This window comes from Scomber scombrus, chromosome 1 (genome assembly GCF_963691925.1).
Source record: "Scomber scombrus chromosome 1, fScoSco1.1, whole genome shotgun sequence".
Lineage (NCBI taxonomy): Eukaryota > Metazoa > Chordata > Actinopteri > Scombriformes > Scombridae > Scomber > Scomber scombrus.
Window position 1 is genome coordinate 32,395,072 of NC_084970.1, and position 27,087 is coordinate 32,422,158.

General features: G+C 39.7%; 1 protein-coding gene across 1 annotated transcript in view; it reads right to left on the minus strand.

The window, feature by feature from the left end:
• prmt3 (protein arginine methyltransferase 3) overlaps window positions 1-22,305 on the minus strand; it is a 56,827-nt gene extending 34,522 nt beyond the window's left edge. The window contains exons 1-10 of the mRNA XM_062416744.1: window positions 22,274-22,305; window positions 21,907-22,045; window positions 20,808-20,890; window positions 20,666-20,715; window positions 20,241-20,346; window positions 18,591-18,744; window positions 17,896-18,037; window positions 15,799-15,864; window positions 14,299-14,420; window positions 10,916-11,015 (exon numbers count right to left, since the gene is read on the minus strand). Coding sequence (XP_062272728.1) covers window positions 10,916-11,015; window positions 14,299-14,420; window positions 15,799-15,864; window positions 17,896-18,037; window positions 18,591-18,744; window positions 20,241-20,346; window positions 20,666-20,715; window positions 20,808-20,890; window positions 21,907-22,045; window positions 22,274-22,295 — 984 coding nt within the window. The 5' untranslated portion in view covers window positions 22,296-22,305. The remainder of the gene's footprint in view (window positions 1-10,915; window positions 11,016-14,298; window positions 14,421-15,798; window positions 15,865-17,895; window positions 18,038-18,590; window positions 18,745-20,240; window positions 20,347-20,665; window positions 20,716-20,807; window positions 20,891-21,906; window positions 22,046-22,273) is intronic.
• Between the last annotated feature and the right edge of the window lie 4,782 nt (window positions 22,306-27,087).

Genomic DNA, 27,087 nt, shown 5'->3' on the forward strand with positions numbered 1-27,087 from the left:
AATTTTTCAACTAAGATGTTCCTGTGACCAACCTAATTGAACATACTGGCTGTGCATGGGAACTTCTGTTTACTGACATACAAGAACCACCTTTGGATTTATTGGATAGCAAAGATATGCTAGCTGTTCCCTCCTGCCTCCACTTTATTTTCTAAGTTACACTAACTTTTGATATTTGTACACAAGTCAAATACATCCGTACAAGAACCAACTTTGGATTTGTTGGATAGTGAAGCTATGCTAGCATATACATATATCAACTAAACAACCCAAAAAGGAGACTTTTCAAATGTCAAACTATTCTTTTAACTATAAGTGCCTGCATTTCATTATATTATTACATTCTAATTCTTGTGTTCTTGTTTAAGGCAACACAAAAAGTATCTTGATGGATCGGCTGCCAACAATGATCAATACCAGTGAATCAAAGTCAAGTGATTCATCTGGTTTAAACACTTTGTTAGTTGTTGAAAATAGTCTAACAGTTAAAACTACATCACGAAAAAAAAAAGAAAGCCTACAATTACCTCACTTTGTTTTATCTCACTTCACTTTATCTTTATTGACTTGTGTTAAAAAAAAAACTAGATTCAATCTTAAAACTGCACTAAACTACTAACTTTTTTTTGATACCGTCTCCACCAATCGATTTGTCTGTCTACCGGCTCAGTGAGACAGACAGGGCTGAGGTGTTAGTGTGAGGAAACAGCTCCTGTTTACTGTCAGGCGCCTGGCTCGTGCAGCCGATGCTCTGCAGTATCGTCACTATGCATTTCCATAAAAGAGACTAATGAAAACCTAATGAGAATGGGCTGGAGCAGCTTATACACATTAACAAAATTAGCATATAAAACACATTCCCCTGAGTGGGCAACACAACACACACGCACACACACACTGACATACACATCTACATATGCACCAATAGACACACACAAAAGAAAAATGGTAAATACACTTTTACGGCTGTGTTATGGTTGTCAAGGACTTTTGTTTTTATCATTGAGTTATCGATGCCCTTAAAATTACACAAAATGCTATTAACCATGACTATTATATAAAAACTCCACAGCAAAGAACTTTTATAATTACTCTTTGTGATGTTTTTCTTGTTTTAGTTGCTGCAGGCGGAGTGGGAAAAAAAAAGGCTTGGTGTACTACAATTTACAGATTTTTTGTGTCCATCCACCCTTGGGAGACTGAGTTGCTGTCAATTATAGGTACCGAGGAGACGCGTTTCAGTACAAAATCTGCATCAGCAGTTTACACTTTCCTCCGCCCTCCAGTACCTCCTCTCTCCTTCTGCATTCAACACACGTCTTCCTCAATTACTGCAGATCATCATCACTTCCAGTCCCAGTAGGGCCTCAGCAAAATAAAGGAGATGGTGTGCATGCATGAATGTGTGTGTTTCTGAATGTGTGCGAGTGTGAATGTGTGAGTGAGGAGGGGTGGGGGTACGTCCATGCTTCACCGAATTCTAAAGGCAGCACCTCTACATCAACAAGCCTCTCCTATACTAGTGTACGGTCATATGATACCAAATTAGCATAAACATATCACACACATCCCTGTAATAGATTTTAGTGTGTTAACGCTTGCCGGGTATACACTGTGCAGGTTCCAATATCACCTTAATTTCCATTTAAAGCCATGGGGATGAGATATAGAGGAGAAAGACGCTATAAGAACTAAGTAATTTGCAGTATAGCTGTGAGGTTATTAAAGGCAGTGGCTCCTCTGATAGCAATAAGGACATCGTGTGTTTTAGAGGATGTTACAATGGACAGTAAGACAGTTCAATAAAATATGCAAATGTATGTAAGGCATTAAAGATTTTAAAGGAAAATGGTAGTTTTTTTCTCCACTTTTTATACTATGACGCATGAGATTTAATGTGATTCAAGGACTGTGCATGCATCTGTTATCTTTATCGTTGGTCCAGTTTTATGCTGCAGTTATTTCCCTCCAAATTGTATTTTGTCAGAGTGCAAAAGCCTTTAAAATGTGTGGTGAGAGTGCAATGCAAAGTGAATTCTCACCCCTATAATGTCCAAAATTTGGACCTTTGGACCTCTTTCTGCATTTTATCGCAGTAAAAACACAAAAATCAGACTGTACAGATGTTAGTTATCTGAGTATCTGTATCTGTGCGTGTTTGTGTATGATCTCAGAGCTCAGAGTTATTTCCTTTCATTCTGTATCAGTTCCCCTATCATCACCTGTCTATGTTCATGAATTGGACTCATAAAGCATCTGGATGAGAATAAATTTGAAGCATGTTCGCCTTGATTTCTGCCATCCAGAAAATTTGGTTGATTTGCTTCCACTCGCGTCTTTAAATTGGCTTCATATGCCCTCACTTTGCCTCTAAACTCAGCATTGCGTTCAGTCTCATACCTTTAAAAAGGCATTTAGATCATCATGGGACATTGAGACTCTCCATAGACAATCACCTTCTTTTTAGGTTAGCATTTTACTTTTCAATAAAGTCTTTACCAAAACATTAGTAAGCGAAAAATGAATCAACAGAGCAGAATGTAATTAAATGTCTGTTAGACTTTACAGGTTGTTAGTAGCTGTAATGAGCAGAAGATGTCATGGTTAGATAGTCTGATATTTAACACAGGCATACATCATTTCCCTAGGTATGAATTTAACATTTGGATTTAGGGAAAGGCACCTTTACTTTAAAACTCATTTGGTTTTAAGGTCAAAGTGTAAGTCAGCAGCGTAAAAATAGAACGATGTTTGCCTTTGTGAGCCTTTGCCTTTGTGAAATAAAAAAAGTTATTGCTTTGAATATCACATACACTATAAAAGAAACCCTAATATACTTGTATTCTGCAGTGTACTTGTCCAAGCATTCACAGGGCTGTTATTAAATTCATCATGTTTGAGGGAACAAGAAGGCCATTTCTCTCCACAAAAACAATGTCAACTGAGCGATGCAGGATTATAGCTTTGGGTTTATGAGGATGTCTGTTTGAGAGATACATCAGGTTGTCAGTTTCATGTTCGGTGTGTATCAACATTATTCAAACCAGAGAGCAGTTACTCCTTTCATTTGGTCGCTTTGACCAGATGGGAGCAATGCAACATTACATTTTGGATACATATAGTATATATCATTGTGCTGAATTGCATTTTGGAGTCTTTACAGTAAATGGCTGCCTATATGTCCATGGGTCTATGCTTCATTAAGAAAGCAGAGGGAGAAAAATAGAGTCACATAAATACATGAGTTGGTGCACTAACATGCAAGTCTAACAATGCCCCCCCCCCCCCCCCCCCCTCCCCTTTAAAAAAAAACATTATTTTCAATTTAAAAGCACTGAATACTGAAAATGTGTCATCAGGAGATAAATGGTATTAGAAAACTTGATAATACATAATAAAGATGTGTTTAGTTACAATAGAAAGAGTTGCATAGTTAAAGTACATTTTCCAATTTACTTAAAATGCATGATCAGCATCTTATTTGCATTTATTTCCTTTTTTTTAAAGCATGGTTGCGCTGTTTCACATAACTTGAGGATTTTGCCCATCACAAGAAGACGTATTTACAATGAAACAGTGGGTAAATGGTTAATGGACGGTACTTTTATAGTGCTTTTCTAGCCTTTCGACCACTCAGGGGATTTCCAGTACAAGTGGCATTTATCCATTCACACGCTCATCCATACACTGCTGGCACAGCCATCAGGAGTCATTTGGGGTTAAGTATCTTGCTTAAGGACACATCCATCAACATGCAGACTGGAGGACCTGGGAATCGAACCGCTAATCTTGTGATTAGTGGATGACCCGCTGTACCTCCTGAGCCACGGCCGTCCCTATGGTTAGTTTGTTTTCACAGCAAGAACATTTTACTTTTGGGTATGCTGGGACAAACAATCTGGGTGAAAAATCTGTTTAAACTTTTTTTTTTTTTTTTATCTGGATATTTTTTTGTGGAAATCTGCCATAATGGTCTACCATTGTTAGTGTAAACTCTACACTAACAAACATCACCATCACCAGGAAATCTGCCAAATAACAAACAGGATGGGTGGATGCATCAGAAGTTTTGTTACACAAGCAGCTGGCTAAAAAACACTTCCCCAAGTGTTTGAAGGTCCTGAGGAAGTAAACACAGCCAATAAATCCTCATTAGAACATAGACACACCTGTGGCGCTGTCACTGTGTGTGTGTGTGTGTGTGTGTGTTTATTTTGCTGCTGTTGAGTCTATTTGTGTGTGTGTGTGTGTGTGTGTGTGTGTGTGTGTGTGTGTGTGTGTGTGTGTGTGTGTGTGTGTGTGTGTGTGTGTGTGTGTGTGTGTGTGTGAGAGACTGACAGTCAGTCTGACTGAAGGACAGGATGACTGATGACTACCGTCTTCTTTTTAGGCAGGTGAGGCTCTCGGCACTGATAATGAGGCTAAAGAGGAAGGGCTGCCATTAATTTGACTTCGTACCTCCACCACACACAATGCTTCGGACATAGTGTGTTTGTCTGTGTGTATAAATGTGCTCCAGTGATACTTGTTTTGCAGTCAGAATGTGTCCAAAACAACTTCGACATTCTGGAGGAGTTTCTTCAAGGTAAGTTAGCACATACCTCAAGATTTAGGAGAAATCTGCTGCAGGGTCTCGATACCCAGTGGCATCACAGAATACCTGGTAATGTAAGCACTTACTATTCTTACATTTCCACCTTTTTTTTTCATATTTAAATTAAGATTTATGTCGTTAGTAGTCAGGCAGTTTGAACCTAATGAATTAGTTTGATTTCATGGAAATATTAGAAATTGATTTTAAAAAAGTGTTTCACAAATGTACCTGTTCAAATTCTATTAAATTAGAGTTAGGTCTACTTGAGTCCTGGTAAGTCCTGTTACATCTCATCACTGACACTGAACTCAAGATGACAGGATCTATTTTAGAGAGGGAAAATACCTGGTGATGTATGCACTTCATATTCTTACATTTCCTTTCCAAAGTCTACAATAAAAAGTAAAGACAGGAATTTTGAAATGGTGCCTGCGAAGAGACAACACGCTGGTGTAACCTGCAAGTGTGATTGACAGTAGAAAGGTTGGTGAGAGTGTCAGTGTCCTCTCATGTCTGTATTTGTATATCCAGGCCATCAAGCTAGCAGGCCCATCATCTGTGACTGATCTTAGAGGTACAAACTTTATTTTGCCTTCGGGAACTCACCTCCCCATGCTCCCTTCTCCCCATCAGCCCCCCGTCCCTAGTCTCTTATCTGCTGTGGACTGTTTGTTTTTCAGCTTGCTGAGAGAGGGAGGACCGATCAATGTTGTGAGTTATGAAATGACAGCATTGCTGCTAAAGGCAGTCTCTCAAACGCTGCCAAGGCAGACAGACACTCATCTGCCCCCTTCTCCTCCACCACCGCTACACCACATTCATCACTCATCTCTGTCTATTAGCCCTGTAACCAGTGTCTGTCTGCCCGGTCCAACGACTCTGACAGCTGGACTTCAATTATAGAATTCTTTGTTTGTCTGCTATAACGGCTTTAATTGGTAGGAAAGAAACTCATTGCTTTTGCAAGGTTATGTCTGCAAAGCAACATCCTGGTGTATGAATAATTAAAGTAATATTATTTCTAAAAGCACAGGTCTTTTAATCATAAATTCTGATTTATGTTGTTTATAATACTGTTTCTATTTGTTTTGACATTTCACATACAAATAAATAACTGATGGTCATTAAAGTAAATTCAATTATAGAGCGGCAATGAAAATGTGAGTAATACAGGTGTCAGAACTTGTAATAGAAACACTTAATACAGTACATAACAATATTAAACATGTACTACAATGTGAGAGCACACAACAACTTATGTGCAGATTGCTGAAGAGTTCTGTTGAAAATGAAAAATGAATGAATGAATACTCTGTTTGTAGTTTGGTGCAGTGGTACAGTTGTGTTTTTAGAGTTTTTCCTCTGAAATCTGCTGCCTGCTGCAACAGAACATGATGCTATGAGAGTGGTGCAACTGAACCAAAAACAGCAAAGTTGCAACCAGACAGCTTAAAAAATGAGGTGAAACTTCCTATAAAGCTCTGTAAAGCCGAGTGGAACTGCAGAGTCGGTTAATAATACTCTGTAGGTTCATCACTACAAGCGACACTGTTGGCTTTACACATTGTCCTTTCATAGATTATCATTACAAAACAATGTTTGCACTTCAAGCTAATTGTGTAAATATGGCTGTACCAGTGGTATCTGAAAACGTATGTAGGTTTAACTTCTCTGTCTAATGGACAATTAAAATCATTTTACTTTCCATTAAAGAACTAGTGTTATGAAGAAATGTCTTTAGAAGTGGGTACCTGTTTTATTTGTTTTGTGCACATGTACAAGGACGCCACACACATTCTTAGTAATGGTTTCATGCGATTTCACTACTGACAGCTGGTGGCGCTAACAGGCAAAAAAGTGGCGCAACATGTCCGCAAAAAAAAATGGATCCCCTTGACTGCTGTGAATGTAATTACAAATAACTGGCTAATTAATTATCTACATCCTCAATTTAAATACTGTCATTCATTTTTGAAATGATGTACTGCATAAGTTTAGTGTCCTCCTTATTTCTTTTCAGTGAATGTCTTCAACCCAATATAAACTGCATTAATTCATCAGAGACATGATGATAGATTAATGTAGTACTTTCTTTGAGAAGTGATTATTTTCTTTGTCACAGTAAGTCCAACGCTCTCTTTCTCTTAAACCAAACATCACAGACTTTGTAGGTCTATTAATCCTACAAATTTCAGCTTAATTAAACTGTTTTGTGGCAACAGACTCAACAAACTGTTATTTCTTCCTTGAGTAAGTTGAGTGTAACTATGTGGAAGGCACACAGTTTTAAGTTCTGGCCTTGCAAGTTAGATTTTTCATTCATCTCTTTCCCTCTTATCTCCTTAATTCTATATTCCAACAAAAACCAGAAGGTGGAATACAAAGGCTCCTCTGAACAGAAGAAATGCTGGATGCTAATCTATTCTTAGTAGCAGAATTCCCTCCTGTGCATCCCTGCAACTGCTTTGACCCAATTTTGCTGTTCTCTGTCTGAGGACTTAGCAAACCGAGTCAGACTAAGGAATAAAAGCTTGATCAAAATTACAAGGATATTTTTGTGATTTTGATGGACATTTGGGCATAACCCAGGAACACACTCTACAAACCAAGAGGGACCAGAAGAAACAAAGTGCAATCCTTAAGATTTCAGTTCAGGCTGATTTGGTGACACCTGAGGTTACTGATGGTAACAAAATAATATAATAATAAAAAATATAATTAATACTACAGGACAAAGATTTCTGGAGGATAACACTCCTTGAGCAAGTATTTTGTCAGAAGTGCAACAGAGGAGTAACTGATGCATCTGTCACTATGCAGCCAAATAACATCATGTTTAAATAAGATGTTAGTTTTTCCGTCATACTGTAAGTAACCATGGTCTGATTTCATGCTGCACTCGCTGAGTAGTTTTCTGCAAAATAGCAGAGCTCATTAAAGGAGTTAGCTACCTTGATGAGGAGTAGTTAGGCAGTTTGAATCTCGAGCAGGAATTGCAGACTCTTTCTATATAGAGGGGAGATGATCACATAATGTAAATCAACTGAATGGCTGTAGCCTAAATAGACAGTATTCAACAACAAGATTTGAGTTCATGTCTTAAAAATTGATTTTAAAAAAAGTGCTTAACAAATTTGGATTCTTCCTATACATCTCATCACTGACACTGAACTCAAGATGATGATCCGTTTTAGAGAGGTGGAAAAAGCTTCAACCATCAAACTGTGTTGTGCATATGAAATTATGTTTTTAAAAAAATTTCATGGGTAAAATTTTTATAGTTGAAAACTCAAATGGATTTGGTCAGAAATCTCAGATCATCAACATGAGAGGTTTGACACATATGAATCAAATGATAGATTCTTAATTGATGGTTATTTGAGAGTCAGTGCAACCCCACAGGGAAGAACTATTCCTACACTACTAAAAGTGCTGAGAAAGTAAGTTAAAATGCTTTAAATATTTGGAGGATTTATTTCTAAATGTAATAAATCCTGTTGAGTAAGAAGGTAAGATATATGACTCTGAAAAACAGAAACATACTCTGATAAAAGGTATCTAAAGCAAAAAAAAACAAAAAAACTGAGTGCGATGACATCTCCAAAGTCTCTGAGGTAATAGGTTCCTACCTGGCTACAAGACAAAGCCATTAAAGTTTAATACAGTCTAAAGCCATTTACACTGGCAAGAAAGTCTACTCCTGTGACAACTGTCATTTTTCCATTTTAAAACAGGCAGATTGGAGGGCAGCCTTTGAAGTCCTGGCCACTGAGAAATGTCTGCCATTGCTGCAGTGATGAGAAGTGACTGGAGAATTCTTAGATTTATTAGCGCTCTGTGAGCCATTGTCATCAGAGATTACATCCTATCCTTCACCGTTCCACCGGCACATCACCCAACGAATTTCAATTTCCCTGGTGAGGGGATGGGGAGGCTCTGTCTGGCGACCCCTGTTCCTGACCCTGGGGTTTCACGATGGATGGGGGAGGTGGAGGGGGGACAGATACGGGATGCTCATGAATTAGGGATGACTTCAGCGGTGCGTTCAACTTTGGCCGTCCCGCCTGTATCGCCACCAAGAATCTTCCTGATAAATGGGCATCAAGGGGTAGGAAGACTGCTCCTCCTGGTTAGATATTCAGAGGAGCTCATGGTCGAGTTTAGCCCCGTTTAGGCCATGTTTAAAACATGCATCACTGCTGCTGACACCTTGGATTCTGCATGTTCATTGGCTGATAAAGAACCAAACCAAGGTTAACTTGAGCATCTACTGTACATTTTGGGTATATCCAGAGATGTATTTCAAAGAGATCTGCTGGTGGATGAAAATAAGCTTCCAAGACATTTTAACCAGTGGTGGAAGAAGTACTCAGACCCTTTACTTAAGTATCAATACAGCAATGTGAAAATACTTCATTACAAGTAAAAGTCCTGCATGATAAATCCTAAATAAGTGAAAGTACATAAGTATTGCTTGATGTAGTTAAAGTATTGCAGTAAAAGTAGTGGTTTGGTCCCTCTGACTGATAAATTATTATAGGACACCAGTTACAGTTTAGTCCAGTGGTTCCCAACCTGGGGATCATGCCCCTCAAAGGGGCACCAGATAAAACTGAGAGGTCCTGAGATGATTAATAGGAGAGGAAATAAGAAAAAAACAAAATTCTGATACGCAAACCTGTATTCAGTTTTTGGACGTTTACTCTAATATTAGATTTTTGCTGAAATATTAAATCATTTAAATGGTTATTGAAATGAAACCATGTTAAAAGTTTAGAGGGAAAATTTCTATTTGGTGGAGCTGTTAACAACTTATAGACATCTGAAATGTGAGCCCGACTACACACTGCTTTTTGTGAGGCGTCAAAAGACAAAAAGACAATGTGATTTAAATGCTTGTTATATTATACATTGTGTCAAATCTTCATCTAAAAGTTACTAAAACTAACATATAACTAAAATGTAGTGTAGAAAAAACAGTACAATATTTCTGACTGAAATGTAGTAGAGAAGTTTAAAGTAGCATAGCCCTAAACTAGGCATAACAATTCCAGCATGTTGGGGTTAGTTTTACCTCCAACTAAAGAACAACTAAAAAAACTTCCAACAGCAACCCTCACAACACAAAAGGGCCAAACACAGCTTTGCCTCCCTCTGTACAAAGTCAGTGGTGCGGGAACAAATGTACCAGAACAGAGAATCTTTGTCAAGCTGTCACATATTTTTAGACCTAATGAAAGTGAATACAAAAAGCCTGACTTGTTTAAAGCAGTATTAGTACATGGTCAATGCATGCAGTGTACTATGTACTGGGTATGTATTGTAATCTCAAAGATCTAGCCATAGGTGAGTAATAACTTCCTGCCTTGTACTCACCACCACCCCTGTGGAGACTCAGGAAACGCAAACTCCAACAAAATAGTAAATATCAAGGGAAAGCAGTGGGAACCTTGGTTGAAAAATACCAACATTTTCCTTTTAACTCTCTCACAATGCGGTAAAAGAAACCCATGAGGTGATTAATGACAGGGAAGTGGTTTGAGTGTGACCCGAGCTGTCCACACCAATCGTGCAAGAAATGTGCTTAATCAAGCGATCATCGAAGGTCTCGGAAGCCAAACACAACACATGGAGCTGGTTGAACCGCCATGTGCTACCAAAATATATTTCATCATATATTTTTTCACCTCATATATAGCCTGGAAGTTGATTGACTGATGTGCAAGTGGAAGTTTTCTTCTAACTGAATTGATTTTGCTTTACTTCTCCGAAACTGAACTGTGCAGAGCAAGCATTTATTTCTTGCACATGTTCTTACTTTTGGGTGAATTTATGGAAATTCTGCAGAAGCCTTTAGATTGAGAGGGATCCAGAGGGAGGGTGAAACTTTTTTTGACTTTCATTCGCTTTCTTTTTATTAAGAAAGCAGTTTTCCGTTGTTACTGTGAACCTTACTTTATTAGTTAAATAATTAAACCTAATTTGTGTTAATTTAACTCTGTCTACTTTGTTTTGTCTTTCCCAAGTAACATCTTAGTTACTCCCCTCATCCCCTATTATTCTTATTTTTGGGGACGTAACATGGACCCTTATTGGTGCCTAAGAACTGATTCACATCCACAGATCTCAATATAGACTTTATATTAATAAAAGAGATATGTTATAACCTATATCACATGTTTACCAGTTATACAAAGGTTTCTGAGTCAATCTAGCAAGTAGAAGACTTAAATCTGACCCCGCATCCAATAATCTAATCTAATCTAATCAATATAAGCCCACTACAATATGTACAACGTGGGTAAATAATTGTGTACTGACCATCCATTCTGAAATGATGATGTCCACCTTCTCCACAGGGAGGTTGATGTCTTCTATGCGGCCTTTGATCAAAGTGATCTTGTCCTCCAGCTGGTTGGACCTGCGGGAAACACGAGGGAGTCAGATGATTTACAAACTTTATTCATGTCAAATTTAGGACACCTGCAAACCAAAAGTTCAAGAATGGGCTTTGAAGTTTCACTGCAGTGTGCAGTAACTACTAAAATAACTGGGTACCAAATCCCAATTATGGTAAAAAAATGTGGTCTTCTATAATAAGAATTCATTGATTTTCTCAGGGCGCGTAGAGCGGGATTATCAGATCTTTTTGTCAGAAAACAGCTGCTCGATAGTGAGGCTTTAAATTAGCGTTGATGAGAACAGGCAGACTGAACCAAAACAGTCAAGTTTTAGGCCGTGGTCAGGTGTGAATTCTCTATGGTTTCATCGCTACGAGTGAATCCTCTCAGATTACACATCATTAGTCATTTTCACCACTGTTAATATGAAAATAGTGATTAGTGCAGCTTTAAGCTTCACTGATTTTGCTTCACTGAAGGAGGAGTAACAAGTCACATTAACTACAAACTTCACAAAATGGACAGCACCAATCAATATTCTTACATTATGGGCAATTTTTCAAACTTGTCAAGTAAATAGTCACATCCTTTTCATATGTTTCCAGTCTTCCCATATCAATGTGAGGAGTGGTGAAAGGGGGGAAAACTGCAACAGTGGGCCCGCAGAGGTGTCAGGCTCAGGTAGGAACAGTAAGATCAGTGCTTTCTGTTTAAATGATCTTTCCTTTCAGACCGGCCAGTCTGGGTATCAATCTCTGTGAATATTCCATTATCATGACAGCTAATGTTACCGAGGACAGAACAATTACTCACACCGGCCCAGAGTGCATTTCTGTAGCAGCGATCCTTATCTTGAACCGTCTCTCCCCTCTCTCCTGCTCTGCGCTCGCTGCTATCACCTCCTCCCAGAATCCAATCCCTCCCTCCACCTCCCCACACACGCACACACACACCACACACCCACAAGCCCCCCGCCTCCTCCACCTTTCACAAGAGGGAAACACTGTAATCTCATTATTGGGGTAATTTAGAGGACAATGTCAGGACTCAGGGGAGAGAGAGTCAGTATCAGTGCAGCTGTGTGTGTGAGTGAGTGTGTGTCTGAGAGAGTGTGTGTGAGTGTGAGTGTGAGTGTAAGTGTAAGACTTTGAGACAGGAGGAGAGAGGTTGTATGTTTCATCATAGTAAACCAGTCTTTGCGTGGTGGATTGATTGGTGGATTTAGACCTTTTTTTAACCTTTATTTATTCATTCAGGGAAGTTTCACAGAGAGGAAGCCTCTGTTTTGCAGGAGCACCCTGATCACATTCATACATAGAAGCTGCCCAGTACAACCACAGTCTGACCTGCCGGCCACTGAGCGGTGGGGATTAAGGGCCTTGCTCAAGGGCATCTCAGTGGTGGTAATGAGGGAGGGGCAAAGACTGCTTTCTCACTTTCCCCACCCAGATTTATCATGCCAGTCTGGGAATTGAACCGAAATCATTCATTGATAGTGATTCTGACTCAAATAAATGGATTAGGTATCGGTGACAATTGGTCGATCTCGTATCAGATACAATTATTTTAATAGATAACAATTGGAGTTTATTTATATCTATGTATTTATTTTGTTACATTTTCTTTCACAAAGTTGGAAAAAGATTTTGCCTTACACGTAAAATACTGATCCCAGTCTCTTCCACACAGTGAGGCATACAGCTTATTCATTAACACTGGGATTGGATCAGCACGTGGTATCGGTACTAAAAACAGTTGGATCACTGCATTAATCCTGTTTTTTCAGGATAAGAAATGACACAAAATTCAACACGAACATTGAAATATAGCCTTTGCCAGAGTGTCCTGAATTACATGCATTCATATTGCAGGTTATTGGCTGGTAATCCGCTAAAAAACATTTTTCAACCAAAGTCAGACAGATATCCACAAACTGATAATCTGTCAGTTCATGTCACCATTTAAAAAGTTCAATTTCACTCATCTATGTAAGATATTTACCTAGTAGTATTTTATCAAGTATTCCACTTTGCTGTCACAATGTAAAGCATCCCATTGGATAATCCATCAATTCCAGCCATTTAAAAAAAGTATTTAGACATTATCCATTAAGGAAGTGACTGTGAAGAAGGGAAGTCACATCCAGTTTTTCATTTAAACTTCGGCGACGGAGTGGAGACAGGAGATGGATGCTCCTGCCCAACCAACAGGAGCCACTTTAATTACAATCCTGATATTAACATCACGAGGAAGTGATGGACACACACAGGCCAGCTGCGCACATACAAAAGTAAGAGCTATAAAAATCACAACCCAAGCAAACTGCAGATTTTTAAAAAAGGGACCCAAAGGGCCTAGTCTGTATGAGTGTGTTTCTGTATGTATGTGTATTTGTGTGTGTACATGTGTGTGTAAGAGTGTGTCTGAGAAGGAGGAGGAGGGGGTTACAACAATCTTTCTTTTAAGCTAAATCTTCACCGCTGGCGAACCTGCGACGCAGCCTGCATGCCAATTCACACTTCAACAGCGAGTCAGTGGGCTGTAAAATTAAAACGTCCTTTTCCTTCAGCAAACCCCATTGTTTTGCTTATACGACACTCTCTTACATAACGGTAATAATAGCAGTCATAATGGCCCCTAACTCAAAAATGCATTTTAGAGGTAGGGGTGTGATGGAGGTAGTGGTTGCGTGTAGACGTGCGGACAGTTGAGGCTCTGGTGGAGGTAAATGGACTCCGCTGTGGAGAACCATGTACTGGAAACTGGAAATACACAGCACCTGAAATTGGACTGAGGACTGTATTAAAAAATACCAGCAGGGGGTTCATCTACATGTTTGCGTGTGGGAGTGGGACTGCGGGTCTAGGACTGGAGTTACTGCGGGGGAGCGGAGGCGAGGGGTCAATCAGTCAGACCGCAGGTGTAAATTACGTGCATTATGGCCACGCGACTGACAGCAAGCTCTATTGAAGTCAACCAGCTGCAACAAATAAAAAGGTGGCTTGAGGTCACAAAGACCCCCCCCCCCCATTCCCACAATCCTCTGCTGCACATAGTGGGAAGAAAACCAATCCACATTACAGGCAGACTCTTGAAGGACCGCTATGACCTGTAAGGTGAGGCTAGACCTACTGCTGCCAAGCTAATCTGCCAGAATGTTAACAGCCAAATGAAAGACAAGTACTGATGAGTTTTAAACATGTAATCTTTCATTGCTGTGAGCACTGAGGCAAAAAGAGATTTATCTACATACCTGAGAAGTGTGTTTCAAAGAAATAGTGACAGATTGTAAGTGTGTCTCACCTGACTATGTCCATGGCCTGATAGATGATCTCTGATTGGTCGACTGCTATAACTTTCTTGGCTCCGGCTCTGGCTGCGAACATGGACAGTATGCCGGTGCCACAGCCCACATCTAGCACCACCTGCAGGATGGAGGAGAGTTGGGGGTGAGGGTGGGAGTGTAGGAGTGTGGGGCTCACAAAATATGATATTAAAAGTTAAGAAGATGGCAGGGGCAATAGTTAAAAAGGTCCCAATATTTAGGACTCCCCCTCTTTGAATGCAACTCTTTCTGTGGATTCACTGCCACGGGCCGCTGTAGATGGTTTGTGAAGGTGCAATCTTTTCTAGTTCATGCTGGTTGAGAAAACTCTGAACAAATTACATCCAAAATAATTCAGCACACAGCCTGAAGTAGGGAAAACTGTTATCTCCACACAGCCAGAAAGAGGAAATGCTGACAGACACAAATAACTGCATCACCAAAAAACTCTTCAAAAGAAGAAGCGACTTTTTGAAGGATTGCTACCAGTATTCAGCAACAAGTGCTGCCTAAATTAAGATAGATCCAAGGGTACTTTAGTGTTCAAAAATGTTAAAAATGTAAAAACAGGGAAAGTGGATTTTTTACCCGCAAAGGTAAAGCAACCATGTTGGCTCCAGACATTGTTGTTGTTATCTTCATAATCACCTCTATTTCTGGTTTCCATATAGGCTTCATTTAATTGGTTCATCTTTGCCCCCCGGTGGTGTTAAAACATCAAGACCAGCTGCACTGACTATACACCCATCTATATGTAACACTGTGTTTATTTGTGTCTCTATTTAAGGCACCTTCAACTTCTCTGTAAGCATCCCGCTGCCTTTATGGGTTCACAGAGGGTCACCAGCACACTGCTGACACAACAGAACACACAACACTTCATTCCTCCCTCCATCTTTCTGTACTACTATCCCCCCCCCCCCCAAAAAAAGAAATCTTAGCAGTATTGAAATAAGAATATCCTGTTTTGTTCTCTATCTCCTGCTTCCTGTAGAAGGTGACACCTCCCTCTCTGCCGAGTGCTTCGCCCTGACAGGGATAATGTACGTTCCCATCAACACAACCTGCCTCCCTCCTCTACAGACTCATCCCAGCACTAACCAGCAGCCGCCCATATAATGGATGGTCATGATACAGGCCACTGCTTCCCGCAACTAAAGGCAATGGAAAAAGAGAGGGGTGGGGTGTAAGGGGGCTTGTTGGAAGGAGCTTTAGGGGGGGGGTGTTATGGCTCTGGTGGTGGATTGCGTACGTTTGTTATCAGCGCTCTGCAGTCGACAGTCGAGACGCTAATAAAAGCACACTGTGTTTTAAATCAGACATCATCGTCTTATTAATGTCTTTCCTGCAAAATGCACACGCCCATTCCTGTTAATAGGCTTGGCTGTATATTAAACCAGCTAACTTGCACATTTACACACACACACACACCAACACTCACACAAATATCTGTTTTGCATTGGTTCAGTGAGGCTCACCTTGTCTTTGAACACTTCTGGGTTGCGGTACATGAAGTCACGGTAACTCTCCGTGCGCACTTTATCCTGGAGAGAGAAATATTCAGAAAATTAAGAAGGAATACAAAACACCAAAGTCAGAGTGAAAGGAGAAAAGAATGGGCAACATGTCAATATGTACAGGAACAATTAAAATATACTGCAGGATTATAAATCTAACCTTTTCAGACCTTTTACATTCTACGAAAGCTTGTATTAAGATGCTCATGTTGTGATGTAACGATGCTTTTAAACCGAACCTTTTCACCCCTTTACATCCCAAACACAGCATATAAAGCTTTTCTACACAGGTTCAGATCATAACAGACTGTAGGAAGCTTTAAGAGAGAAATTATCCAATAAATACAGCTGGAAGAGATTCTGGTATTTTTCTAATGGAGGTCAGGTCAGGACTCCAGGCTAATTAACCTGCCAATCAAATCTGCCCACAAACCCCAGCAGCTCCTCCCTGGAAGAAAAGCAACTAAGCCTATTCAAATGACAGAAACATGACTTGCAAGATACAGTGTAATTCAGGAAGTTGTAATACTTTGTTTGGGGGAAGAAAAAAAAACCTTTTGCTTTTGGAAAATGATTCAGTAATGTGGATAATATGATCAAAGAGTCATTCATTGTTCATTTCACTCAGCTAAAACAGTCAAACAAGCTTTGATATGTGACATTCAACTATAAAGCAGCATTTAAACCATATCATAATGTTACAATATGATATGCAGTATAGTTTGGCTGTAGTTTCTCTCAGACTTTTACATCCTAGAAAAATGTAACACTGCATTTAGACTCAGGATTGACATATTTGGGGAAAATATCTACTTGATTACAATTTAGATTGTAAGAGGTTTGTGGAATACAGCCTTGGGTGTACTTTTAGGTTTCTGCAGTTCACGTGAGTTTAATTCTACCTCTTAAAACTGTGGAGTGGAGGGACGGAAACACAAACCAAAGAAAAAGTGAAGTATCTTTGGAAAGTACTTCATCTAACTCACACTGCTAAAGTTTTATAGTAACTTTGGCTGAACTTTTTGGGTGGACTGTGGGTTTTGTGTCCCATCACTTAGATTGGGTTGAGTCACAGCAGGAAGGATCCAGAGAGGAGGTCTGTTTAATGTGATCTACAGCTCTTTAAATTTACAGGTGGGCATTATATTAAGGTAGACATGATACAAATCTGAGCCTGACAATTAAGACAACATTAATAACTATTATTAAATCTCTTGCAGTTTAAAATGGTTGTTTTTAAAATCCCAGAAACAATCGTAGGTAGGTTAGTTTCATGAAGCAAAGTGAGACAGATTCTCACCTCTTTCATATCACACTGATGGGTCTGTTCCCATGTTTTTTTATTAATCAGGTCAGCAACTAATTTAAAGTTGATTTATTTCAAACGGAAGTGACGCACAATGAGTATAATCAGAAAACATCACACACGTACACACAATGCGTCAGAGGTGATGCACTACACGCCAACCTGTTAAAGAGTTGCCCATGTTTTACCGCAAAGCCCCCCCATCACGTGTCCTCAGCCCCTCCTGAGCCTCTGATGGAGTTTACAGCTTGACGCACACACACATGACGCAAAACTTAACAGTGCTTAGCACCAATCAGGACAGCCAACAGGAATATGTGTAAGCACTGCGGTAAGTAGAATAGGAAGGGAGGAGACAGCTGACCACCCAACCCCCCAAAACCCACACACGCACACACACACACACAATCCCCCTCAGCTTGCTGACACTTTTAGGTTTCTGCGCTTAAGCAGTGTAAAAATTAATTTCCACGTTTCAAGCGGCGCTGCTGTCTCACATGAGAGCTCAGCATTTATTGCTGATTTGACACTTTTGAGAAAATGTCTTGTCCTCAGAATCAGAAGATGATCACTTTCATTTACATGCTACATTGAAATCTTCCAACCAAGACGCACGCTGATGAACCTGCTCTCGCTCTGCGGAGACTCCTGCACCCAGAGGGGGGAAGTGACTCACAAGATAGTAATGAGACCTGCAGGACTGGCCAGTGTGTGTGTGTTTGTGTGTGTGTGTGTGAGCGCACAACTCAGACCTTCAGCATCTCCTCGTGGATGCCGTAATGACCGTAGGAGCTGAAGTAGGCCTCGTCCTCGTCGTCTCGGAGCTCGGCTACAGTGCCCAGCTTGCCAGATTTGCTGGTGTCTGCGTTGAGCACCAAACCCTGAGCAAGCAGCCTGAAAAGGACAACGGACACATCTGTGTTTAATGTCTCATGTTAGGACAAGGGACAAAAGCAGCGACCAGAAAGCAGAAAGCACACACACAACCTTCATGCAGGACATAGCAGTAAATGGAGGAGATGGGAGGCATTCATCTTTCTAACTCTCTTTTCACACACACACACACACACCCCCCCCCCCCCTCTCCTCCCTCCCCAGCCTCACTCTTTCTGTAATTTTCCCTTATTGCCCCCCCTTGCTGCCTCCCCTCCTCACTTTAACCTCCATGCTGCAGTGGAATTTTCCCTTCCCTTTTTTTTTTTTATCTCTTCCCTTCCTCCAAACTTCTTCCACAAGGTACTCTTGTTCATGTTTCTGCAATACTGGGTTCACTGTGTCCCCCTGCTGGCCTCAGAGGGGTAGTGCAGGGGTAAATCAATACACTGAATACAGTGCAAGCTCTCAAGAACATAAAATCTCACTAAGATTGACAAGAAATAAAGTAATAGAACAAGCTGTCACCCCTCGAGGTTATAAAACTATGTGAAAATGCAGACACTTGACTGACTTGAGTTTGTGCAGATCATCCATGGCTCTGGCCAGTGCCTCTTCTGAGTGGTGGGCTCTCTCCTCAGCGGCCTGTGCCCTTCGCAGCACAGCATTATCGGACTCTGCCCCAGACGACTGGCTCGACACCTCCCTGCTACACAGCTCCTCAGGGTCTGCCAGAAACACAAAGAGGGAGACACAAAGATGTAACACACAGAGGCTGAACACAAAGGTCAATGAGTAAAATGGCCATGGGTACAAAAACCACCAACATCTATCTACTGCAACTACAGCTTTGGTTTATTTGCTCTAATTATTTCTGTTTTTGGGGTTTTGCATATTTGTCATCTTTTTTCATACGATATACGTTTTTTAGTGTATTTTCAAAGGCTGCTTCAAGGTTTCCCTTGAATGGACAGAATTTAAGTAAAATAAAGTGAATTGAAGCAAATAAAATCTGAAATCAGTAAATGTATCAAGGTCATATCTTACAATTAGTCAACAACATTGATCAAAACTTCCAAATGAGTTATTTTATTTTTATATACATTTTATTTTCACTGCACATCTGCCTATCCATAAGTTTCCCAGCAGGGTTTAAGAAAAAAAACATATTCCTTAAAAACTGGTGTATAAGTTGCAGTCTAAAAAAGCTTTTTTATTAAAGACTGGTTTATTTGAATGTACCAGTAGCTATTCATTTATAAACACATATGTTTATACTCTAAACCTTTTTAATTTACTTTTATTTGAAATTCAATAAAACACATATTACCTCTGAAACAGTGTGTTGAGTTAATGATTCCATAATGATTTGCTTAACTGAAATGAACCAGTATATTCACTCAGACTGGGTTTGGGTTAGGCTATGAGTTTCAATTAAACCTTTTAAAAGAACACAGTAACTTTATATATTTGATACAGTGTGTAGCTGTATGCTCACTGGAGTCCCAAAAACTCTTCATCAGAGCTGATGCTGTGCGCTGTAAGTCTCACCAAGCGCACTGTCCTCAGACTCTGTGTCAGTCCCAGAGTCAAACAAAGCCTCATCCTCTGTTCCATCCAGCGGAAAAACGACATAGCGAATACTTTAGGCCTCAGATCAGTGCTTATACTGTGTGTCGCTGCCACAGCTCAATAAAGCTGCTCATCTGTGCGCTTTTACTCATCGCGCTTCAACATCAGCTGTTGTCCTGAAATAGTGTCTGAAATACTTCTGATCAACACACAACAGACCTTTTACAGACCTATGATCATATCCAGATCCAACTTCTCTCTGTATTTTACTGGTGAATAGGACACACTGGTGTATAAGACACACCCCACACACTACACTAAATCCTGCTCATTCTTTAAGGAATATACAAAGGGAAAATACAAAAAGAGAGAGAAGCTGCACCAGAAAATCTTTTTTTTTTTTTCCCACAATTGATTATTATGTGAATTACACCTCTTCCAACTGTATCACAGCTGACACCAAAGACAAACTCTACAGGACCATCCTGCTAGATTTGAATGAGCATGTAATATATTTGTGTCAGTTCAGGTGTCAGGTATTTAGCATCTAAAAACTTCTGCACCAAAAATTGTCAAGACAGACATATCTGCTGCTCCAGCTTGAGGCAGTTACTCAAAATCTGTGCAATAAAACTAAAAGTAGTTACCGTACCTGTCTGCAGCAGAGGGTCGTCCTGCAGGGCCGGCCGCAGGAAGTCTTCACTCTCCCAGGGTAAAGGAGCGTCTGGCAGCCCCGTCAGATAAGATGCATCACAATTCTGTGAGTACAGATTTGTTTAGAAAAGAAATCCATCTGATCCATTGCTCTTTTTTTTTTTTTAAATATGCACGACTATTACTTGACAATCTTTGCAGATGTTTTCTTGTTTTGGACGAAATATTAACAATCCCCATGTAAAGAAACACTGAACATGAGGTAATGATCAAAAATTGCAAACTTGCCCAATATATGAATTTACAGCATATGAACCTTTAAGACTTTACAGTGTATGTAAAGGGTGTGAAACTGAGCATGTTACTCTCTACCATTAAATCAAATCTGATTAAGTTTCAAACCATACAGATAAAGGTACTTACTTTTGAACGAACAAAGTTGATCATCTTTATGTAACCGTAGTCATCTAAATCTACAGAGGAAAAGAAAGGTTAGTTTTATTTTAACAAAACCGAATAATCATCTGTTCTTTGAATGAGGCACAAAGCTTCAGTTTCTACTTACTGTGTTTTCTTATCAGGTCCACAAGGTTGACCTGGTGATCAGCTGTGCAGTGCTGCAGGGTGGCCACTACAGAGGTCAACAACCTGAGAACAATAAATAAGAAAATGCTTCAATTATATATGCAACTCTGACATAATTTAACTTTGAATTTTGTGAATAGTTACACCCGTATGGAACCCATGAAGTTGTTCAGTTATTGTATCTATTTATGGCACAGTACAATGGTTTTGAAGCAAGGGTAATTTTTTTTTTTAGTTTTTTAAATAGACACTACAAATGAAATGACAATCTGGGATTTTCTGCCCAATAACTGACTAAAGTTTGGATGTCTGACAGTGTGCTGAAAGTTAAATTAGTACTATAACAATCTACAGACACAAATTATTCATCGGAGCGTTGAAGAGGTACTTATGAAGCTTCCCACACACACACACACACACACACAGTACTAGTTCTCAAAGTGAAGGAGAGCAACAACAATGCTGTCTGGTGGATTTTTCCAGGAAATCCAAATTAAAAAGGCTGATCCCGATACAGTCTGATGTAGGAAAAATAAATTAAACAATCTGGATAAAATACTATGACTGATCCTGAACAAAATTCACACTTATAAGCATGACAAACAATTTGCAAATAAAACCCAGCCTGTCTGAATTGTTAGTAATCAGTTAAGACAAAGTCTGAGATAAGGCCAAATGGATTTAAAAGTAGATGTAAAGTTTATGAGGCTTCAATAGTCTGAGTTAATCATATCAAGTGGATATCTGACACATTTACAGTCTTTTTAGCATTAAATTCCCTCTGTGTTTCCCTGTTGAGCTGTGGTGGAAGTATAGCAACAAAAAGAGCACTAAAAAGACTGTTACGTTGAACGATATCTACTTGATTTGACTCATTTGGACGGCTGATGCTTCATATTAGCAATACATTGTGAACTTGTCCTTTAAAAGTTGGGAGGATAAACATATGAAGGGTGGATGTAAAGAAAAAGGTTTTGAGAGGAGCACTTCAGGTGATGTTCTGCTGCTCAAAAGAAGGTAAAACAAACTTTGACCAGTGTTGTTTATATTGTAAACGTGTGCAGTCTGTTTCCTCTCACCTGTCACAGAACAGACATTTAACCGGCTGACTGTCCTCCTCCTCATCCTCATCCAAACACTGCCACTGCTCTTCATCACCATCATACTCATCGTCACCATCCGATAGCTCGGGCATATCTTCAACATCTCCATCACAATCTGTTAAAAGTAAAACAGTTACACTCATAGCTGCATGTAAAAAGCCACGAAGCAACACGGTCACTAGCAACTAATTAAGATCCGCTGGTAAATTAGCATCAAACGCTGTTATAGACGCATCATGTAACGAGTTCAAAGACAACAATTAAGTTATACATGCAGTAAAAGTTATCATTAGCTCAAATAAGCGCTGTCCTCTCCTTATATTTGCTTTTTAACCACACTCACGTGGGTCTGTGTATGCTGCCATGATGTCTGGATGTCGCCTTGGTTTCAGTGGACTTCCTGGTGACGTTTAGTGACGTAATGTACGGCTGAGGCGTCAGTTCCAGATTTTAACCACTAGATGTCGCCAAAGATCGTGTTTTTTAAAAAAGGCACAAAAAAGGTGAAAAGTACAATAATGACACATCCATTAGTAATGAGTTGTATTGAGAATATTGAAACCACTTCCTCCTCATCCTCTTCCACTAACTGCTCCTTCTCTTCTAATAAAATAAAATAAATTGTTCTCTTTAAAAGAAGCATTTTAAGAAGTCACTCTGAATAAATAAAACTTTACACCTGCAAGTCCACATCAATAAAAACAAAGTAAAATAAAATGAGACAAGAACAAGTGAGTATAAATCTTGTCATTGACTGCCTTGTTCAGAGACAGTGATGGAAAGTAACAAAGTACATGTACTTAAGTACTGTACCTGAGTACAATTTTTAGTTACTTATACTTTACTTCAGTATTTCGATTTGCTGCTACTTTATACTTCCACTCCATTCCAGATATTGTACTTTCTACTCCAATACTGCTGCTAATTTAAATTCATTCTAAATATGTCAAGTGGATTTTTTTGGAAAGTGTATAAAAGTATGCAGTTTGAAGAAAATTAATATAGTACTTTATTTTAAAGTAATAAAATAAAATAGCCATCAAAAGAAGCCGTTTAAGAAGTCACCCTGAACTAGATAGACATTTGCAGTGATGGAAAGTACATTTAAGTACAGTTTTGACTGTACTTTTTAGTATTTCCATTTGCTGCTACTTTTTAGTTTCACACCACTACATTCCAGATGGAAATATTGCACATCCTACTCCAATACTGCAGCTGCTGTATTATAGGTATAAATTATGTAATACATCCATAGCTTTTATTAATACCACTGACCCACTGCCATCTTTGTTTAGCAGACCAGAGCAGGGCAACTTCAAAAATCGTCTGTTGGGAATCAGGAGAGCAAAGGTAAGTGTCTGACAAATAGGCCATGGTTTTTAAAAGTTTTGCTGCGTAGTAGGAACCCATTTTTCTTCAGAAAGAAAGCTGGTGTAGTTGTTAGCTTTTTGTCAAATACAAGACTTGTTCAGCAAAAGTGTCAAGTGCCTAAATCATGATTGGCACCATGTGAAAGGAACCTGGGACGTTTTTAATCAACTACAATGATGACAGCCACAGCATCAAAATATGAAAAGGGTAAATTCATTAGATTTTACTTGTTTGCGAACAATTATAAGTCAGTGGTTCTCAATGTGTGGTTTGGGGACCTCCAGGGAATTTTAACAATGCCACCAATCAGTAACACAATGACAATGTATGACTGTTTTGGTCTTGGGATTCATGCACTTTCCTGTAATAATTAAAAAAATAAAAAATCTAAAAAGCAAAAATCCTATCAGATTGGGGACCCTTTGACAAAATCTTACCAAATGGGGGTCCATGTACTAGTTTTTGTCAGTTTTGGGGGACTACTTGAGGTAAAACAGCTCTGCATCTGGGGCCTCTGTCTGGGTGAAGCAGACTTGGTGACCATCTCTCCAGTGACTGCAGTAATGGTCTATCTGTGGAGAACCACACCAAGTTTCCATGGAAGTATGAGATCAACCTCCGACTAAACTCTAAACTTTGAATCTTAAAACACACTTGTTCTACTACAATAAGAGTAATGTGAAAATCAACCAATTAAAAAACACACAAAAATATTTTTATGTTTTTATTCAAAGTCAGACTCTTTCTGGACTCACAGTAGGAGCTCCAGGTTGATTTAAAATCTGGAAGAGAAAAAAACCCATCTTAATGTACAGTTTGAAGACTGATTGCCCAGATCATCATAAACAAGAAACATTAAACAAAAAGGTGTTTTAGCAACTTATAAGCATCAAGTATACCTCTTGCTGGTGTTGCCAGTACTTACATTTGCATCAAGAGCAGCAGCATCTGGCTGGTCTGTGGAAGACTGATTTGTTTCTACAGGACAACCGTGTCACCTTTTCTGTCTTCTGCTAGTTGTAGCTTTGGAGGAGAATCTGGTAGTGGTTTGTTTTGCTCCCAGGATGGTTCAACTTCTGCTGAAATCTCAGTCTGGCCCTTGAGGATTAATACTTGAGGTAAAAGCTCTGTGTCTGGGGCCTCTGTCTGCATGGGTGAAGAAGAATTGGTGCTCATCTCTCCAATGCATGTGTAGTTCAAACTAGCCTCCTGATTGGGAGCATCTGATGGTTGTAGCTTTGGATGAGAATCTGGTAGTGGTTTGTTTTGCTCCGAGGATGGTCCAACTTCTGCTGAACTCTCATTCTGGCCCTCGAGGATTAATACTTGAGGTAAAAGCTCTGTGTCTGGGGCCTCTGTCTGCAAGGGTGAAGAAGAATTGGTGCTCATCTCTCCAGTGCCTGTGCAGTTCAAACTAGCATCCTGAGTGGGAGCGTCTGATGGACGGGTATGAGCTGTGAGATCATCAAGTCTTTCAAAGGGTTTGAACTTTCCTTGGACAACTATTTGCGCTCTGTCTGGTGCAGGATGCCAGCTGCTGGGACGGGAGGAAGGATTTTGCTGCCTGTCACTTGATGCTGGAACACCAGGACCAAACCCTGGGAAACCGGTTTCTGAGAACTTTTTACCTGTAGCATAACTAGCCTGGGGCCCTGTTTTGTCAAAACCAGGCTTGAGGCGGCGGACATTGGCATATCCTCTCACTTCAGAGGTCACATCACTGTTGTAGTCCCATATCGATATTGGATAAATGGCTCCTGAGTTGCTACGAGGAGAATGTGCCTTTATGGTGGAGAATATATTCCTGTTGGTGGTAACTTTTGGAAAAAAGTTGGTCTTGTCATGATTAAAACTGTTATGGAAGAGATGAGGGGACTGATATCCACTGACCTCTGGCCTGCTTGTGAGAAGTGACTCTTGAGGGTTGAGCGACTGTATGTGGTGTCTTGTGGGGGTAACATCAATCATGTGAGACTCAGATTTAAGACCAGATTTGACAGCTTGAATATCGGGACTCGTACTGCTGTCTGAATACAAGCTTACTGGAGCGTTGTCTACCTGAGCAGGCAAAAACCTTCCTCTAGATTTAGGTCTGGCACGAAATATACGGGGATAAAACTGACCTGCGGAGATCTTGCCATCAGGAAAAGCGACTGCTTTGTGTCCAGAACGGTTGTACATCACATTATTTCGTTGTTGTGTAGCTGAGGCAGGGTTGAAGCCAGATTCAAAATTGTTGACTTTGTTCCTTTGTGTGTCAGGAATAACAGGATAATGACTTTCAATTTGTGAGGATTTAGAATCAATGGTACGCTGTTCTTCAGCAGGGATAACATAGCCACTTTGCCCTATGACCAAACTTGGCATCCTGTAACCAGCTGTAGGTCTTTTGAAAAAATAAGTTTCACTCAATCTTTTATGGTCTTGGTTGTCATTGTTGACTCCCATTGGGGTCTGTCCTCCCTTGGCAAGCAGGACATAACCTACAGAAGCAAAACACATTGACAGATAGTGTAAGGATGTATCTATACAACAGGAAACTCATCTTCAATTACATTAAAAAAGTAAATTAAGTGTTGAAATACCTCTCTGGGTATTCTCACAATCTACATCACCAACCAGCAGCCAAAAACAAAGCACAAACAGCCTGTAGAGTAAAGAGCAACATGGGTTAACATCACACTATAGATGGCAACAAGTAATCAAATAGCTATAATAAAAAGTAGAATTTACCTCAAACAATCTGTAGAGCTCATTGTTCAGCTTTTTTTCAGCAGCACCATGCCCAATAGAAAATCTGGCTACAGCTAAACGATTGAAACAGGTAGCACACACATACACCTCTTTATCAACTCCAAGCAAAGCTAGGCAAATTAACCCAGCTGCTCCTCATTTGAACTAATTGTTGCATGGTGATGATGGCAACCACTCACACTGCAGGAAGATGACTAAGCTGTATGTTCATCCCAAAAGATCTCAAAGTTTGAGGTAAATTCTACTGCACAATGTGTCTTTTTTAGAAATTATGATGTTTCTTTGCTTTGATGAAAAGTGTAGTGTACTGTGTAGAAGCTACTATATTTGTTTAGGATTAAGTGTGCTGGAGGAGCACGCTGTAGACATGCTTGGGTACAAACTTTTCTATTTTGGATTTATTTTTTAAAAAGGAGCTGGAGCTACCAGGTCATCAGGTAGTCACTTACTGTTAGTGTAGTCTGGGGGGTTTTCTACAATTTATCTGAAAGTAAAACACTTAAAACTAGTTGATATTGAAGGGAATTAATGATATATCCTTGATTGACTTATTGCAGAACACTTTATTCATAGTTGAATGTCTTATACCCTCACCTAATGGCCTTTTTCACAGCAGATGTTTTTGATTAGTCATAGCAACTCACAGGTGTTACTAATAACCTTAACAATACCCCAGTATATTCAGATGACATGTCAGAGATTAGCATTAATCATCACTTCAGTTTCAAATGTAAAATATCTCCCAAGAAAGCATGATTTCATGGAGCCACGAATGTACACAAGTGCAATCTATTTTAAGAAAGAGCAGATTGTATCAAGTTTATCAAGGCCATGACCTCACTGGCATGAATCTGAGCAAGTGATTTCAAGGGACCACTGCCTGGTTAAAAAAAAAAAAAGGGGAAAAAAGCCAGACCTCATTTGGCTATCAGGTGAAAAAACAACAACATTCGAATATCATGTTCTGTTGGAGAAAGAGCCTATGTTATATAGACCTTTTTAAAGCATAATTAGTGTTACAACAAACAGTCA